This window comes from Acanthochromis polyacanthus, chromosome 7 (assembly GCF_021347895.1).
Source record: "Acanthochromis polyacanthus isolate Apoly-LR-REF ecotype Palm Island chromosome 7, KAUST_Apoly_ChrSc, whole genome shotgun sequence".
NCBI classification, from domain to species: Eukaryota; Metazoa; Chordata; class Actinopteri; family Pomacentridae; genus Acanthochromis; species Acanthochromis polyacanthus.
In genome coordinates, this window is record NC_067119.1 from 39750999 (window position 1) to 39768887 (window position 17889).

Below are 17889 nucleotides of genomic sequence, written 5' to 3' on the forward strand. Positions count from 1 at the left end.
GTTTTCTGTAAATGTTCTGGATTTATTATGTAAGACTACACCCACTTTCAACGTTAGAGCATCATTTCCTATGTTTTCTTCCTGCTGTGACAGAAACAGAACACGTGTTTTAGAAGAAACTCAACGCAACGTTAGCAGTTACAGTTTCCTACAATTTATGACAGAATTATTTACATTCCAATGACATTTAAGTCTCATGTACCTCTTGATGGGGAATAATTAGAACATTTTAGTAGCAGAGGATTTTTTTCTGGGCTTTTAAGTTGATATTATTCTAGCTTTATTCACTTGGAGCTTGTGAGGAAATACAATTCTGCTGTCAAATTGCATCTATAATTTTGTAGCACTGACTACTCAGCCTGAGAGTCACTTTAAACTACCAAACAACAATGAAATAAATAAAGAAAATGGTGCTATTATTTATAAACACGTTTAAGTATCATTCATCCACACTAATGGACTTAATGAGTGAGGCACTCCAGTTCACAATTTTATAATATTTGTGCTAGACCATGACATAGAAACTTAGTTTCAAATCATGGGCCAGAGCCAAAGATTTGGCCCTGTTCAAATGTTCAAAAAACTTCTTTAAAGATCTTCAGAAAAGCATCAGGAGAAGGCAATATTCGAGGACAGCAGGATTTGTGGTCGACAGAAAATCCAGGAGTTGTTCTTAGAAGTGATAAACCAGAAGAAAAAACAGAGATACGGAGCTGGGCATCATCTTTTATGCTGTGAGAGTTGGTCATTCTTTCCACGCCTATAGGGTGTATGATAGGAATGACAGTTTTGACATCATTATGCTTTTCTAAATCAATTGGTCAGATCATATATATACAGTCTATGATCATGACGTCCGATTATCCTATGTCAGAACTAGGTCACACCCTACACAGGATATTAGGTTATCATTCAAAAAATCATCATTATGTGCTGTTATATTACTGATACACCTCTTTTGAACGTTATATTGCCTTATGTTTACACCGCTATGTTTGGAGTGTCCTCCACAGACACACACACACACACACACACACACAAACACACACACACACACACACACACACACGCACACACACACACACACACACACACACACACACACACACACACACACACACACACACACACACACACACACACACACGTCTCCAATTTTCAGTCACTACTAGAATATTCAACATTATGTATTTCACACACATGTTTTAACTCTATTCTTCAGTCTAACAGCATTCACCATAATTTAATAAAAAAAATGTACACTCCCACCATAAAACGACATAGTTTCAGAGACACTGTTTTATACCATGTGTCCTGCAGAGCATCGAATTCTTCATCGTTCCGTTTCCATCCAGCAGGTGGCGGTAATGCATCTACAAGTTGGTTTGTTAACCGCCATTAGACGAAGAGAAGAAGAGCAGAAGACGCGTTTTGCAAGTGCTTACTTTAACGGCTGCAAAATCCTCATCTGAACGTTTAATTCATACATAAATCCTTAAATTGATGATCAAACAGGAGCCAGGATGTTCGCGGGGTTGCCCGAGCTCGGGATATCCAACGGCGAGGACCTCAAAGAAACTCTCACCAACTGCACGGAGCCTCTGAAAGCCATCGATCAGTTCCAGGTAACAGTACATGAAAGGTGTCTGTTCAGGAGCATGTAGCTGAGAATTATAAACTGTCTGTACACAGTTCCTACATCAGATGGCCACCTACGAGTGTTGGCCGTGATATTTAAAACCTGAGAGCTTTAAACCGCGTTAGCTAGCTGTGTTATCCAGCTAGCTGTAGCATCATTAGAATGAAAGTCAGCATTCAGTTATGGAAGCTACGAGCTGCTTGGTAGTCTTCAAAGACTGTTGAATCACTGAAATTTTCATGATATTTAAATTCAGACTTTTCGAGCTAATCCCCTTCGTAGTAGTTGTACGTAGTCGTCCTGGCGAATTAGTTTGGAGCAAATGTGATGCTTCACCGGTGCAGAAACTCTCATTCTGGATGGAGTGGAGCAGTGGAGGACATGGAGTCTGTCAGGAACAAAATGCAGGAGGCTGGCAGTTAAACGACCTGTTGCATCCTGGAGCAGGTCTGCCACCCAGCTGCATGGACACAGGACGACACAGGAGAACTATATGCAGTGTACGACAGATGGTACATGATTACATTATCAGTCAGTTTATCAGTAGGGGGTTTGCTCTTCTGTGTAGTTAAGACAGTTTAGATCTACTTTAGTCAACCTACAGGCCCCAAGTAGGAAGTCAGCACACATTTCATCACTCAGACTGAAATCTTTTATTTTGGACTCCATCCTCTTCGAGGATACTAGATGCTCTGCCTTTCTTCAGACATATTTTCCACTGCTCTCTGCTGGAGAGATTGTGTGCTCTATCTTCTCCTTAAAAAAATATCCTAAAGTTGCTTTTTGGATTCAAGTTAGGTGACATATTTGTCCAGGTGATAGCAGCAGTAATAAGATCATGGAGTTTTGTGAAGGCTGGACAGCGGTGCTGACAGCACTTGAATGCAACACGCTTACTCAGATGAGCAGTAAAAGCAGCAGATCAGTGGCTTTCGTCCAGATTTAATCACCAGGTCAGTTATTGTTCTGTAAAGCTACAGAGGGGAAAAACACCAGCGTCTACATCTTATTCCTGTCGTCTATCGGTTGACTTCTTCGTTTCTTTAAAGGAGGCAACATCTGTGAGCAAACACAAGTGGATAAGTATAACATCTTTATCATAATCTTGTTGCATATTTTGAACTAATATTTGGCTTCTAGATCATGAAATGTAGCCATCCACAAACCATAAGAGAACTAGAGCAGTTTTTTTTGTTTTATAAAATACAAATGCATGATCCAAATAGCATGGAAACCTGTACATCCACATGTGGGAGACCTTCAGATCTTTTTTGGTGATGTTTTACGTTAAAAATCAGCACACGTTTTGTCACTGAGATTGAAATCTTTCATTTTAGACTCCATCCTCCTCTAGGGTACTAGATGCTCTACCTTTCTTCAGAGACATTTTTTGTCTTTCCACTGCTCTCTGCTGGAGGGATTGCATGTTCTACATTTTCCTTAAAATTCCCTAAAATTGCTCTGTTGGATTCAAGTCAGGTGACATATTTGTCCAGGTGATAGTTTTTACTCTTTCTTCGTGTAGAACTCATGGTGATTCTCGGGTTGTTATCATGCTTTAGTGTTCATTTTATCCCAAACCTCTGTAGATTGAGAGTCATTTCCTCAGACAATGCTTTGGTGAATCCACAGACATTCATGGTTCCGTCTGTAAATGTCATGACATCCCACATCGAGGGTTTATAGTGGAGACTATCTATTTACTGTGGTCAGGTTCATGTCAAACATCCTGGACCACATCTAAGTAGAACAGATTTATCTCACTCTCATCTGTCCTCCCAGCATTTATTAGGCTTCTTTTTCTTTTCATGTCATAAAAATGTAATCTTGCACTTTAGTGTGAGTGTGGAAGAGCAGTCAAGTTTTTCTCTCTCTCTCTCTCTCTCTCTCTATATATATATATATATATATATATATATATATATATGTTCATTGTTCTTCACATTGACCTTTAACAACATATTAACGTCTTTGCCAAGTCAAAAGCGCATGCCTGTCTGTTTTTCAGAGCTGGGTTTTGAGCGTAGTGCACGGTCCGTGGTGTGATTTCAGGACGGTCACTGCAGCTCTGATTAGTGGCTGTATGTCTCCTTCTATTCCTCCTGATTACGGCTGCAAACGTGTCTCCACTGATCTTCTTGTATCTTTTTCCATCGTTGTCAAGTCTCCCAGTCAGGCCCGAGGCTCAGACATCAGCTGACAGGTGGGATAACACCTGGGATAACACTAGTCCTGAGCGAATCTGCATCTCAGTGATTGAGGGGTGTTTTAGTTGTTTTTTATTGTGCGCCTTTTTCTAGCTCTTTCCTGGTTGAATTCTGGAGGCTGCAGTGGAAATTATTGACAGCATTTTAGGTGCAAATGCAGCAGTAGGCTGATAGACAACAGGCCCATGGAGCATTCACAGAAACGACATATTCAGATCAACAAGAAGAGGGAAGTTTGGGAGGATATAGAGATGGATGATGTGTAGCAGCATGCCATGAGAAACATTTTTCAACGGGCTTAATGCAAACGCCTTGAGGGCCCGTTATCCCAACAACGCTGCTCGCTGTTCCCCAGTCACATTGCTGCTTTGAGATATTTACTGTTGCTATGACGACTATATACCACGTTAACAGCGTGGAAACAGTGCACAGCCATTACATCATATCTGGGCTGTAATGTCCTTAAATTCGAGTAAAATACGGACTTCGCTCATCCCGTACGAATGCACTGCAAGAAACACAGACATGTGTAATTCACAGACTACCAGAGATCCTCAGGTAAAACTAGTCCCGTGTGAATTGAACATTAGACGTTTTAAAATGGCTTAATTTGTTTATCAGAGAATCTAAGGAGTGCTTCTGTTGTATGACTGCAGATGGAAAATGGCATCCTGCTGCCAACGCTGCAGTCGGCTCTTCCCTTCCTCGACCTCCACGGGACGCCTCGGCTGGAGTTCCACCAGTCCGTCTTTGACGAGCTTCGAGACAAGCTGATGGAGCGAGTCGCCATCATTGCAGAGGGAAAAGACGAGGACAGGTATGTGATTGTTCACTGTGGACTTTGAGTAATGTTCTCTGAAGGAATTAGCTCGATGACTGCTGTTCTTTGTTTTCTTTCCGTGTCTTTTACAGATATGGGAAGCTGGAAGAACTACTGGAGAAGAGCTTTCCACTTGTCAAAATGCCGTCCATTCAGCCGGTGGTAATGCAGGTGCTGAAGCATCTGCCCAAGGCAAGTGTTGACTATTTCTGCTGCTGACAACACGGAAATAATACACACGTGGACAAAATTGTTGGTACCCCTCAGTTAAAGAAGGAAAAACCCACAATTCTCACTGAAATCACTTGAAACTCACAAAAGTAACAATAAATAAAAATTTATTGAAAATTAAATAATCAAAATCAGCCATCACTTTTGAATTGTTGATTAACATAATTATTAAAAAAAACAAACTAATGAAACAGGCCTGGACAAAAATGATGGTACCTCTATAAAAGATTGAAAACTATTTGACCAGAGTGACATGATTAACTCAGGTGTGTCATTTAATTGACATCACAGGTGTTTCCAAACTCGTAATCAGTCAGTCTGCCTATTTAAAGGGAGACAAGTAGTCACCCTGCTGTTTGGTGAAAAGGTGTGTACCACACTGAACATGGACAACCGAAAGCGAAGGAGAGAATTGTCCCAGGACATCCGAAAAAAAATTATAGACAAACATCTTAAAGGTAAAGGCTATAAGACCATCTCTAAACAGCTTGAAGTTCCTGTGACAACAGTGGCTCATATTATTCAGAAGTTCAAGACCCACGGGACAGTAGCCAACCTCCCTGGACGTGGCCGCAAGAGGAAAATTGATGACAAATTGAAGAGACGGATCGTTGGAATTGTATCCAAAGAGCCCAGAGCAACCTCCAAAGAAATTAAAGGTGAACTCCAAGGCCAAGGTACATCAGTGTCAGATCGCACCATTCGTCGTTGTTTGAGCCAAAGTGGACTTCATGGGAGACGACCAAGGAGGACACCACTGCTGAAAAAAACTCATAAAAAAGCGAGACTGGAATTTGCAAAAATGCATGTTGACAAGCCACAAAGCTTCTGGGAGAATGTCCTTTGGACAGATGAGACCAAACTGGAGCTTTTTGGTAAGGCACATCAACTCTATGTTCATAGACTCAAAAACCAAGCATACGTAGAAAAGAACACTGTCCCTACGGTGAAACATGGAGGAGGCTCAGTAATGTTTTGGGGCTGCTTTGCTGCATCTGGCACAGGGTGTCTTGAAAGTGTGCAAGGTACGATGAAATCTGAAGACTATCAAGGTATTCTGGAGAGAAATGTGCTGCCTAGTGTCAGAAAGCTTGGTCTCAGTCGCAGGTCATGGGTCTTCCAACAGGACAACGATCCAAAACACACAGCCAAAAACACCCAAGAATGGCTGAGAGAAAAGCGTTGGACTATTCTAAAGTGGCCTTCTATGAGCCCAGATCTGAATCCCATTGAACATATGTGGAAGGAGCTGAAACATGCCATTTGGAGAAGACACCCATCAAACCTGAGACAACTGGAGCTGTTTGCTCATGAGGAGTGGGCCAAAATACCTGTTGACAGCTGCAGAACGCTCATTGACAAATACAGAAATCGTTTAATTGCAGTGATTGCCTCAAAAGGTTGTGCAACAAAATATTAAGTTATGGGTACCATCATTTTTGTCCAGCCCTATTTCATTAGTTTGTTTTTTTAAATAATTATGTTAATCAACAATTCAAAAGTGATGGCTGATTTTGATTATTTAATTTTCAATAAATTTTTATTTATTGTTACTTTTGTGAGTTTCAAGTGATTTCAGTGAGAATTGTGGGTTTTTCCTTCTTTAACTGAGGGGTACCAACAATTTTGTCCACGTGTGTATGAGGAAGTGTCCAGTATTTATACTTTTTCATTTCATGCTTTTTAATTCACATTTTTACAAGTTATTCGGGTTATTTTTGTCCTATTTTTCCTGTATTTCAAAGGGCAGGATGGCTTTGAAAACAGGTGAAAGTTAGAATCACCCACAAGTAAACATGTCATCAGCGGTCGGACCGAGTAAACATGTTTACAGTCACAGGTGATCTACTTGAATAGATAGACAGATTAAATCGATCAGGTAGGAAGTCCAGAGGGTTACACCTGATCTGAACACCCTCACAGGGAAAATCCCACTCAGTAATGAGACCATTATTTTCAGGCAGTCACTGCTGAAAGACAGCAAAGCACAAGTCCAGGTGGAAAATGTCGTCCTACAGCTGGCACTGCTGCTGTCAGACTCTTCACTCACATTTCCCTGTACGCTTTTCTGAAGTCTTTGCAGAGATGAGAGCTAAACTGACCGTGATGGTGGCCTCATAGAAAGCACACATTCAACAGAACGGACCTGTCAGAAAACTCACCAAGATGTTGTTCTGCAGCGTTTCCACATTCTTGCAGTATTTATCAGTACGAATGAATGTGATTAGTGATGTAGCTGTTTTTCTTTCTTGACAGAACATTACATATGTTTCCCTCACATGTACGTATGTTGTAATCTGAATGCGTGTTTTTGTGACGGTCACCGGTGCACTGCAGCTTATTTTGCCTACCAGCATGTGCACTACTCGAGGACTCGATGAAGAATCCTAATCATTTCAAATGGCCAAGGGCTCGACTGCAAAATCACACTTTTAAAAACATTTCATTCCATTTTTATTGTCAGACTTTATTTATATGTAAAGGGTACAGGATGTAAAGTAGAAATTTGAACAGCCAATCAGAACGTTCGACACGAGAAGAGTTGATTGATAGTTTTCTAGTTAGTCTGGACATTAACAATGTCCAGACTGGATTTCTGATTCATTTAATGTTATCTTGATTGGAAAAAAAATGCTTTTCTTTTAAAAATAAGGACATTTCTAAGTGACTGTAGTGTATATACACAATATGGAAATATTAACAAGGTAAAAAAAGAAGCAGCTTAGTTTTACCTGTAAAAGGGACTTGGGAAAATATAAGTTGAGGAGAAAATAATCTTAATCCTAATCTCTGAGGTACGCTCCTTCCTGCAGGTGCCAGAGAAGAAGCTGAAGATGGTGATGGCTGACAAGGACCTGTACAAGGTGTGTGCTGTGGAGGTGAAAAGGCAAATCTGGCAAGACAACCAGGCTCTGTTTGGGGATGAAGTCTCCCCCCTCCTGAAGCAGTACATCGTGGAGAAAGAAGCAGCTCTGTTCAGTAGCGACCTCTCCATCCTGCACAATTTCTTCAGCCCTTCTCCAAAAACCAGACGCCAAGGCGAGGTGAGTCAGTCCTCAGATTAGACAACGAAGCCTCCCATAAAAGCAGCACTTTGGAAGGCCGTCCGACCTTTTCACTTTTTGCACACTTTGTGTTGCAGATTTACTTTTAAATCCATAAAGTAACCATTTATGCTCATCACTCTACATTTAGCAGCCCTTAGTGATAAGCTCATGAAGTCTGGGGGTTTTGGGCTGAGGGGGAACTCGCTGCTTTCTCCCTGGTCAAAGTAAGACGATTTTCAAAGATGAAGCATTTCTTTTGCACACTATCAATAAATGTATGAAATATGTACCTATTGCCCTCAAATAACAAGTCATATTTAAATTTGACAGGTATTCCTTTGTGTATTAAGACTCCACAGTAATATGACAGGTTTTTCTTATGGGATGGGAGAGGACACAGAATCAGTGGAAGCCTAAAGAGTGCAGACATCAGTGGTCCAAATGTTTGCAGGTTCAGCCAGGTGTGGACGGACAGGAGTGGTCTTAAATGGTCAGAAATCCACTGGTAGTGTGATACCAAAAACAGTGCAGGGATCCACATGCCAACACTAAAATACAGGCCTACTGGGAACCAGGAGAAATGAACACATCAGGAGAAAAGCTTTTCATACGGCCTGTTGTAACGTGGACTACAAGTGGTGCTATTCTCCTTTGCAATCTGTTTTTTTTAACCTGCATTTGTCGATGAAGTTCGGCTGTTGCAATTAGTCAATGTGATCAATGACACTGAAGAATTTTCAGTGCTTATATTTTTTAAATGCTACAGTTTATGGAAACAAATATTTTTGTTCAGTATCACTGTGTCATTTCTGTCATGATGTCAGTCATTGGTCATCTGTAAGGGAATCACCGGTTAACCTCAGCATGTTTGTGGACTGTGGGAGGAAGCTGGAGAACCTGGAGAACCCCATACATGTACAGGAGAACATGGAGACTCCATGCAGGAAGATCCAGGACATGAACCAGGGATCTTCTCGCTGCAAGGCGACAGTGCTAAACACTGATCCACTGTGCAGCCCAGTAACATGCAGAATGGTGGAATAAGATGAATTTCAGTTAAATGGTTATTTTGCCTTTTTAGAAGAAATTAATTCTTTAAGTTAATTGACTAATTGGTAATATTCTCCCTAAAGGTCCAGACAACTGTCACTGGGTTATTTTGAAAGTTAAAAGAAAGAATGAGTCTTAGTGAAGTTCTGGAGACTCTAAAAGCCATCTTTTTCCTGTGGTTTCTCATGTTCACAGTGGACATCAGCTGAATTCTGATGCCTTCAGGAGATCTTAGTGGGTGTTGTTTATTATTGCTGCTGTTGTCTGTATGCTGCAGGTGGTTCTAAAGCTGACCCAGATGATTGGTAAGAACGTGAAGCTGTATGACATGGTGCTGCAGTTTTTACGAACGCTCTTCCTGCGTACGCGAAACGTCCACTACTGCACACTGAGGGCAGAGCTGCTCATGTCTCTTCATGACCTGGACATCAGTGAGATCTGCTCCGTGGACCCCTGCCATAAGGTGAGAATGCAGACAGCAAGCCCCAAACCTTGTATTTCCAGTGTTCTTGTATGTGTTACATGATTTTCTGCTTTGTCTTTCTGCTGTGACAGTTCACGTGGTGTTTAGACGCCTGCATCCGTGAAAAGTTTGTGGACGGCAAGCGAGCCAGAGAACTGCAGGGTTTCCTGGATGGAGTGAAGAAAGGACAAGAGCAAGTCCTTGGGTAAGAGATAATGCAGTGGTTTAAGTTTATCATCAGATTTGTTGATCTCTGAATGCATTAATTAATCTGGAGAATTTCTGGGCTTTCCAGGGACCTGTCTATGATCCTGTGTGACCCGTTTGCCTGCAACACTCTGGTCTTGAGTATCATGAGGAACCTGCAGGAGCTGCTGAGTCAGGACTCTTTACCCAGAGTAAGCACAGCGCAGAACACAGGATAAATGATGCACACAGCAGTGGCTGTGATGCTGCAAAGAACATAGCAAGCAGTGAATCAAAAAAAAGGAAGATGACTGCTGCAAAGCAAGAAAGCTTCAGATATCATGTACAAATATGAACAAGGATGAAGTGATGTGGGCATTCCAGTCAGCTAATGTCTGAGTTTAAATTTTCATAAGGACATCTCAAACTATCACAACTTTGCTTTGAAAAAGACGTTTTTTGACAGAATAGTAATGAATGATGTCTCAAACATTCATAAAGACTCCTTTGGGGTCATGGCAGGTTGGAATGGGATCAGGTCAGTTCAATGCACAGATCTTCAAATACAGTTCAATTAGATTTTATTTATATAGTGCCAATTACAATTCAGATTATCTCAAGACGTTTCACAGAATCCATATGAGAAGCGGTAGGGGGTGGAGGACAAGGAAACTTATAACACAGATTGGCATACATGCATGGTAACAGTAGTATAGATGATACTTATAAAGTGATGCATAATGAATACAGACTAAGTTACACAACACTGAAGCTGATTCATAGTTTACTGTTATGGTGTAACATTAAATATACAGTGTGTGGATGAACACATCAGGTAAAGTGAGGGTGATGCAGAGAAGACTGCTGGAAATGTGAAGCTGGAAGCAGTGGACTGGAGGAAGGTCAGCAGCAGCATCCCACAGTGGACATGATGGAGACTAGACCAGTTGGTGGAACATCGACCGCAGATCTGAATCATCCAGCTCTGGGACCAGGGACACTCAGAGAAAGGACACAGGGACAAACAGAGTTAGTGTAATGCAGTAACTGTAGTAAATACAAAGGTAATGATAGAAGGGCTCAGTGCATGGAGAGAGGTCTGTCAGCAGCCTAGGCCGATAGCAGCAGAACTAGGGGATGTCAGAGGAAGTCAGTTGTGTACATGCAGACTCTAGCTTACCCCTCAGGGTCACCCAGTCAGCCCTAACTATAAGATCTGTCATAAAGGAAGGTTTTACTCCTGGTCTTAAAAACAGAGAGGGTGTCTGCCTTAAATAGTTTTTTTTTACCAGCAGAGTTTCAAATTGTGTTTGAACAGGAAAGTTCAGACCTGATGCTGCAGCTGAGGATGCTGTCGCTGGGTCAAGGAGCGTGGGACATGATCGACAGCCAGGTCTTCAAAGAACCTCGTTTGGTGCGTACACGCCGTCACCTCAGCTGTGTCTGTGCATCGAGAATCATGGACACTGATAAAGATGTAAATCGTAAACCTTAGCTCAGTTGTTTTTTACCCTCTTCTAACTAAAAGTCAGATGAAGGTGACTGAATTCATAGCTACTCTAAATATAGGACAAGGTTAGCCTAATCCTAACCAGTTTTAGTTATATATTTGGTTGTATAACCAAATTAAAGTCTGTTCCAACATTTTTAAACATTTCAAAACACAAGATCGCATCAGAACTAAGTAAAAGTACCTGAAGTCAAATCCTTATTTTGAACAAAGAGGAGCTTTTTTAGCAGTACATGATGCATTGTCGACCTGTCAAGGGTGTCCCCTGCCTTCGCCCGAGTCAGCTGGGATAGACTCCAGCACACACACACACACACACACACACACACACACACACACACACACACACACACACACACACACACACACACACACACCACGCAACCCTAGTGAGGATAAAGCGGTGTATAGAGAATGGATGATGCATTGTTGTAAGACTGAAGGTTTCTAAGGGGAAATGTGAAGTTTTGTTCACTGAGAGACTGAAAAGAAGCTTCTTTACCAAATCAGAAACAGATCAATATACAGATGGATCTCGTATAATGAGAATATGGTGAAAGAGTTCAACATTTTTCCTCTGACACAGCTCAAAGTAAAAAAGATATGTCGTCTAGACTCAGTATATTGAACTGAAATATTTCAAGTCTTTATCTGTTTTAACTTTGATAGCCGCTTACAGCTCATGAAACTTTAAGCAACTTTGATTCTGCCACTCTCCACTCCTCCTCCAGACTCCGGGACCTTGATTTCAAAAAGAAATGCAAAATTTTTGGACCACTTAGCAACGGTCCAGTTCTTTCTCTACTTAGTCCAAGTAAGATGCTTCTGATGTTTTTTGGTGTTCAGAAGGTCTTGACAATAGGAATTTGTCACTTCTTGCTCATTTCCCAGACACATCCTGTATGGTGGCTCCAATGTCTGTGGTCATTCCTTTTGCATCTCTTCCTGCCACACTTTTTCCTTCCAGTTAACTTTCCATTAAATTCTTTAATGCAGCGCTTAGTAAACAGCCTGCCCTGTAGGAAATGTACTTCTGAGTCTTACCCTCATTGTGGAAGGTCGTCTTTGATTGTCTTCTGGACAGCTGTCAAGTCAGCAGTCTTCTCCATGACTGTGGTTGTTTCTGCTGAACCAGACTTAGGATTTAAAAGTTAGTCTTCTCAGGACTGTGTGGGAATATCCATCGTCTGGGTTGCATTTTGTGAAGAAGGATTCATTCTGGAGCAGGATAGTGAGCTAAATACCCCTCACAGCTTTACAGGCGTACAGAGCTGTCAGGGACTTCCCACCAATGATCTGACCTTAGCCCCACTGAACAGTTTTTGAGCACTATAAGACTGAGAACAAAAACAATCCTGAATATGACAAGAAGCTCTTTGTACAGAGTCTCTTTGTAACGTTGTCAGATCATGCTGAGAAAACAAGACTAATCATATTTAATAAACTGGTGGGGTCCATGCAGACGGTGGCAAAAAATACTGAGATATTCTTAGATTTGTGAACTTTTTTTTGTACAGATTCAGCCTTTTACTCAAATTGTTAGTTTGATTCATTTTTGGATTTTTCACGAGGGTTTGGACCCCACCATAGGTTTGCTTTGTAAGTGGCGCCTTCTTGTTTTATATAATTGTGAGCTGATTAGCTTCAGCTGTTTAGGATTTATGAAGAGGCTTACAGTTTTAATCATGCTCCACATCATGGCAAATTAAAATGTTCTTAATTTTTGCATTAAGAACATTTTAAATCATGTTTAATGTACAAAGCTGCAGACAATCTCCACAGTAAACCAGTAAACAGAGTTTTTGGTCAGAGACAAACTGGTCATCTTGATTTAATGCAAGTATTACCAGGAATCAGTTCTGGTGACAGAGTGGTTGCTCATTTGTGTCCCTGTGCACCTACCTTCAGGATTTGGAGGTGGTGACGCGCTTCCTGCCTGCAATGATGTCAGTGGTTGTTGACGATCACACCTTCACTGTAGAACAGAAGCTTCCCAGCGAGGAGAAGAGCTCAGTGTCGTACCCCACCACCCTGCCGGAGGCTTTTACCAGGTAGAACCGCACTTCAGTTCCATTTCTGTTTTACATGTGTCATCTCAAGGCATTTCACATTGTAATGATGACCTCATTCAACTATAGAGGAAGCCCAACAGACCCACAGGATTCCAAACGAAGGAAACAGAGAGGCATAGCATGTGTAGGAAGAAGCTAAATTGAGGACCTCCCATAAAATATTTTTGTTTTGTTTATTGTCACACACTAACATAAATTTACTTAAGTGTAATGAAAGTACTGTTAGTAGTTGGCAGTGGTTTTTAGTAAATGCAGTACGGCTTTTACGCCACCAGGGGGCGCTCGAGTTATTAAGACATTGCTTAGTGGAACGAGCAGGACAGCGTGTTGTGAGCCTGTAGAGAAATGAACAGCGTGAACATGACCTGTAAACAAACTTTTCTCCCTTGGTAAAAGGATGATAAATGCACTGGGGACCGCCAAGCTGCCTCTTCTTTAATTACAAGTGTAACGCACAGCATAGCATAGCATAGCATAGCATAGCATAGCATAGCATAGCATAGCATAGCATAGCATAGCATAGCATGAGAAGCACACTTTAAGCTGCATCTCAGCCAAAGTCTTATCACTTGGTCCTTGTTTCATTTAGAATAGAATATGCTTTATTGTTATTATACAGTGTGTTTCTGACCTTCCCTGAAAATTTCATCCAACTCGTTAGTCCATTTTTGAGGAATGTTGTAGAGTAGTTTTTCAGTTTTTGCCAGTTCTATGTAAATGAATATCTTGGTTTTTTTAGACACTACAAGTAGTTTGACTGTGGGGCTTAAAGTACAGACACTTAAATGTATCTCTACGATAACCAACTTTTTCAACTCACAAATTCAAAAAAGCTAATACTAAGTGAAATGTGAGAAGTTTTATGTGCAAATCCAGACTAACAGCTGCATCCTCAGCATGTTTTGTTGTGTGTCTTTACTTGGTAATGGTTTCTTTGATTTCCATTATAAGAAGTGTCTTCGTTGAGTCTTTGTTGCTTCCATCAGGTACCTGCAGGAGAACAGGGTGGCGTGTGAAATGGGGCTCTACTACGTCCTCCACATCGCCAAACAGAGGAACAAGAATGCCTTGCAGAGGCTACTACCTGCCCTGGGTGAGTGCTGCTCTTCTCCACAATTTTGGATAAAATACATCCTAAAGATGTCCTCCATCAGATTTTGAGATCTCAAACCACATAATGTAAACCTGTAGTCTTTCTAAAGGTTAAAACCCTGATCCACCATGCAGAAGAACCGCCTTTGCTTCCACACAGTTTCCATCATTTTATAATATTGATTTTATTACGAAAACTGTTGTGATGTGACTTTTCTTGGTTTATTACTTTTTATTGAGGTTTGTGTTTGTCCATGCTTGCACTCGGTTCCCACCTAAATCTCATCTCTGTTTTGTCATTAAATATAGTAATATCTAATCCTGTGAACTCCAAGCAGTTGGAAAGCATCCTGTTTTCCCTCACTGTTTTTCACTGAGTGTGTTGTTCCTTTATGAGAACAGGAGAACCATGAGAGACTCTGAAATGTCTTCTATGCCATGTGATACAGTTACAGTGACATAAATCATTAAAAAGAAAAAAAACTCAAATGATTTGATTATTTATTTTACAAAAATGTTTAAATTCAGCCATCAGCATGTCCATCATTGCCTACAGATGTTACAGGTGCTGGATGACGTGGTGACACTAAATACACAACCAGTCAAAAGTCTTCAATGGTTTTTAACTATTTTCTATGCTTAATACTGAAAACAACAACACTATAAAAGAATACATATGGAATTATGTTGTAAACAAAAGTTGTTCATCTTCAGTATGAATCTACAATGTAGGAAATAATACAGATGAATAAAAAGCATAGAATGAGAATATGGGTCACTCAGAAATGTTCTTATTTTTTAAACTATTTTTGTGGCCTTTTTGCAGCTTTATTTGACAGTCAGTGAGAGAAAGTGGGGAAAAGAATGGGGGGGATGACCTGAAGGGCCATTGGTGGGAATCGACCTCATGACGGCTGCATGGCCCCAGCTTATGGGTCACCTGCTCCCAGGCACCTCAGAAATGTCCTTATTTTCAAAAGAAAAGCTGTTTTTTCCATGAAGATTCAGATTCAGATCACTTTATTTATCCCCTGGGGTCAATTCAGTTTGCAGACATGGGTCACAGCAGGACAGGACATTAAACACGCATTCCACATACATTTGACTTGGATCTGTCAATGGTCAGGTGAAGGGTCCAGCAATGAAGTGCAACAATATCAGATAGCATTAGATGAATGATAAATCCAGTGTAGACATGGTTAATATGGTAAATGACTATTGTAGCTGGAAACGTCTGATTTTTAATGGAATATCTCCATAGGGGTTCAGAGGAACATTTCCAGCAACCATCACTCCTGTGTTCTAATGCTACATTGTGTTAGCTAATGGTGCTGAAAGGCTCATTGATGGTTAGAAAACCTTTGTGCCGTTATGTTAGCACATGGATAAAAGTGTGAGTTTTCATGAAAACATGAAGTTGTCTGGGTGACCTCAAACTTTTGAGCTTCTAGATGTTTCACCACTTACAGTTTTCCTTTGTTTCCATATTTGTCTCCTCTTTGCGCTGTAGAAAGTCCTAGAATGTGACTCACAGCTGACAAAAGCTTCTCAGTTCCATCAAAAACTGCAGGTTTTTTTGCAGAATCTGTTCCAAGTGTTTTTGTTTTGATGAATTTTAAATGAAACTTGTAGGATAAAATGATTTCAATGTAAACACGATTCAGAGCTTACATTTACTTTGACTCTGTGAAGGTGTTGAACTCTGTTTGTGCTCTTATCCCTCAGTGGAGACCTACAATGACATGGCCTTCGGTGACATCTTCCTGCACCTGCTGACCGGACATCTCACTCTGCTCTCTGACGAGTTTGGATCAGAAGAGTTCTGTTCAGTGGTCTTTGATGGCTTTCTCCTCACGTCTTTCTCCAGGTAATTTGACTACTTTTTCAAACCCTTGTTTTGGTGCATTATCAGCATGAATATAAAGTGGACTGAAAAAGACTCTAGAGTCTAATTTACCCCTAGCTGATATGAAAGTACAGACCTATTATATTGAAGATCTCCATGATGTTTGTTTCTGTCTTCCAGTAAAGAAAATGTCCACAGACACACCCTCCGTTTGTTGGTGCATCTTCATCACAAGTTGCTGCCATCTTATATGGAAATCTTGATGAAAACTCTTGAACCTCCGAAGCAGGTTGGTTTGATTTTTATCTGCAGTTAGTTTGTGCTTTGAAGAATACACAGGAGTTGTTCAGCTGGGTAGAACCAGGAAGACGTGTTTCCCTTCTACACTCCATCACCATGGCATCTCTGAAAGTCTAATCACAATTTAAAAAGCAGATTTTAAAATGGCTTTACAGCAGGGGTCCCAAACTCATTTTAGTTCAGGCGCCACATTCAGCCCAGTTTGATCTCCAGTGGACCGGACCAGTAAAATCAGAGCATAATAACCTGTAAATAACCACAACTCCCAATTTGTCCTTTGTTTTAGTGCAAAAAAGGTACATTCTGAAAATGGTCACATTTATAGAACTATCTTTTACAAAAACAAGACAAAATATTACAAAAATGAGACACAAAATAAATAAAGCAAGAAACAAAATGACAAAAAATTCAGTGAACGGCACAAAACAAACCAAGAAAGGGTCAAAAAAGATACAAAGTGAACGAAACAAATGGACAAATGACACAAGTGAGACAAAAAGGAAACAAAACGACAAAAACATGAGACCAATGACAAAAGTCAGACAGAAAAGACAAAATATTACAAAAATGAGACAGAATGACAAAAGAACAATGAGCAATCTAAAATGTTACTTTGTGATCAAAAGAACTTGTCATGATCAGGAAATTAGTTTTAACAAATTTACTAATTGCAGTTAATGTCCTCTTTGTAAAGTCGCCCCGCGGGCCGGGTTGGACTCTCTGGCAGGCCAGTTTTGGCCCATGGACCACATGTTTGGCACCTCTGCTCAACAGGGTCAATTCAGCAGCATTCAGACTAGTTTACTTTGTGGTCTTGTGGATTTATTTTAGAGCTAGATAGAGTTGTCATTACAGACACCGTCACAGACTTCATTAAATTCTCTTCTCTACATTAATAGTGTTTCTTTAAGACAGTTCAAATGCAGTCCTGAGACAAACACTAATGTCGGTGTGATGCTGTGACTACAGTGCAGTGAGCCGCTGAAGGAGCTGTACACACAGCTGACGGAGAAGCTGGAGGCCCAGAAGAAGAGCCCTCCGCCTCCAGATGAAACTCCATCCCTGGATCTGGGGCTGCACTCAGTTGCCGTCCCGACCACCGCCTCCACCCCAACTACACCTCTCTGAGGCGCCGCAGAAACACGGAGAAAGCCACAGTTCTTATCTGGTGTCTGACTGCAAAGACCGCCTCTGGCCCGCTCACAATTGTTCAAACAGGACATGTTACCATTGTTTGTTGTCTGACTTTTTTCATGGAGGTTTAGTTTGTTTAGATGTTTGTCTTCAGGCTCTGGCAGTGTAGTTCATCAGCTAACTGTATTTGTCAATAAAGGTTTTTATAAAATGTATCTTCTAACATTTCTGTCTAGATGTTCAGTCTTTCTTCTATAACTGGGCTGTTGGTGTGAACTGTGTCAGTAGTGCA

At 40.9% G+C, this 17889-nt stretch overlaps 1 protein-coding gene across 1 annotated transcript; it reads left to right on the forward strand.

The window, feature by feature from the left end:
* Window positions 1–1384: 1384 nt before the first annotated feature.
* Window positions 1385–17812, forward strand: nelfb (negative elongation factor complex member B). Its single transcript, XM_051950534.1, has 13 exons — window positions 1385–1625; window positions 4503–4663; window positions 4759–4858; window positions 7711–7941; window positions 9272–9457; window positions 9550–9662; window positions 9753–9855; window positions 10962–11057; window positions 13062–13204; window positions 14212–14318; window positions 16043–16184; window positions 16344–16452; window positions 17433–17812. The coding sequence occupies exons 1-13, from the start codon at window positions 1524–1526 to the stop codon at window positions 17589–17591; spliced, it is 1752 nt and encodes a 583-aa protein (XP_051806494.1). The 5' UTR covers window positions 1385–1523; the 3' UTR covers window positions 17592–17812.
* Window positions 17813–17889: the final 77 nt, after the last annotated feature.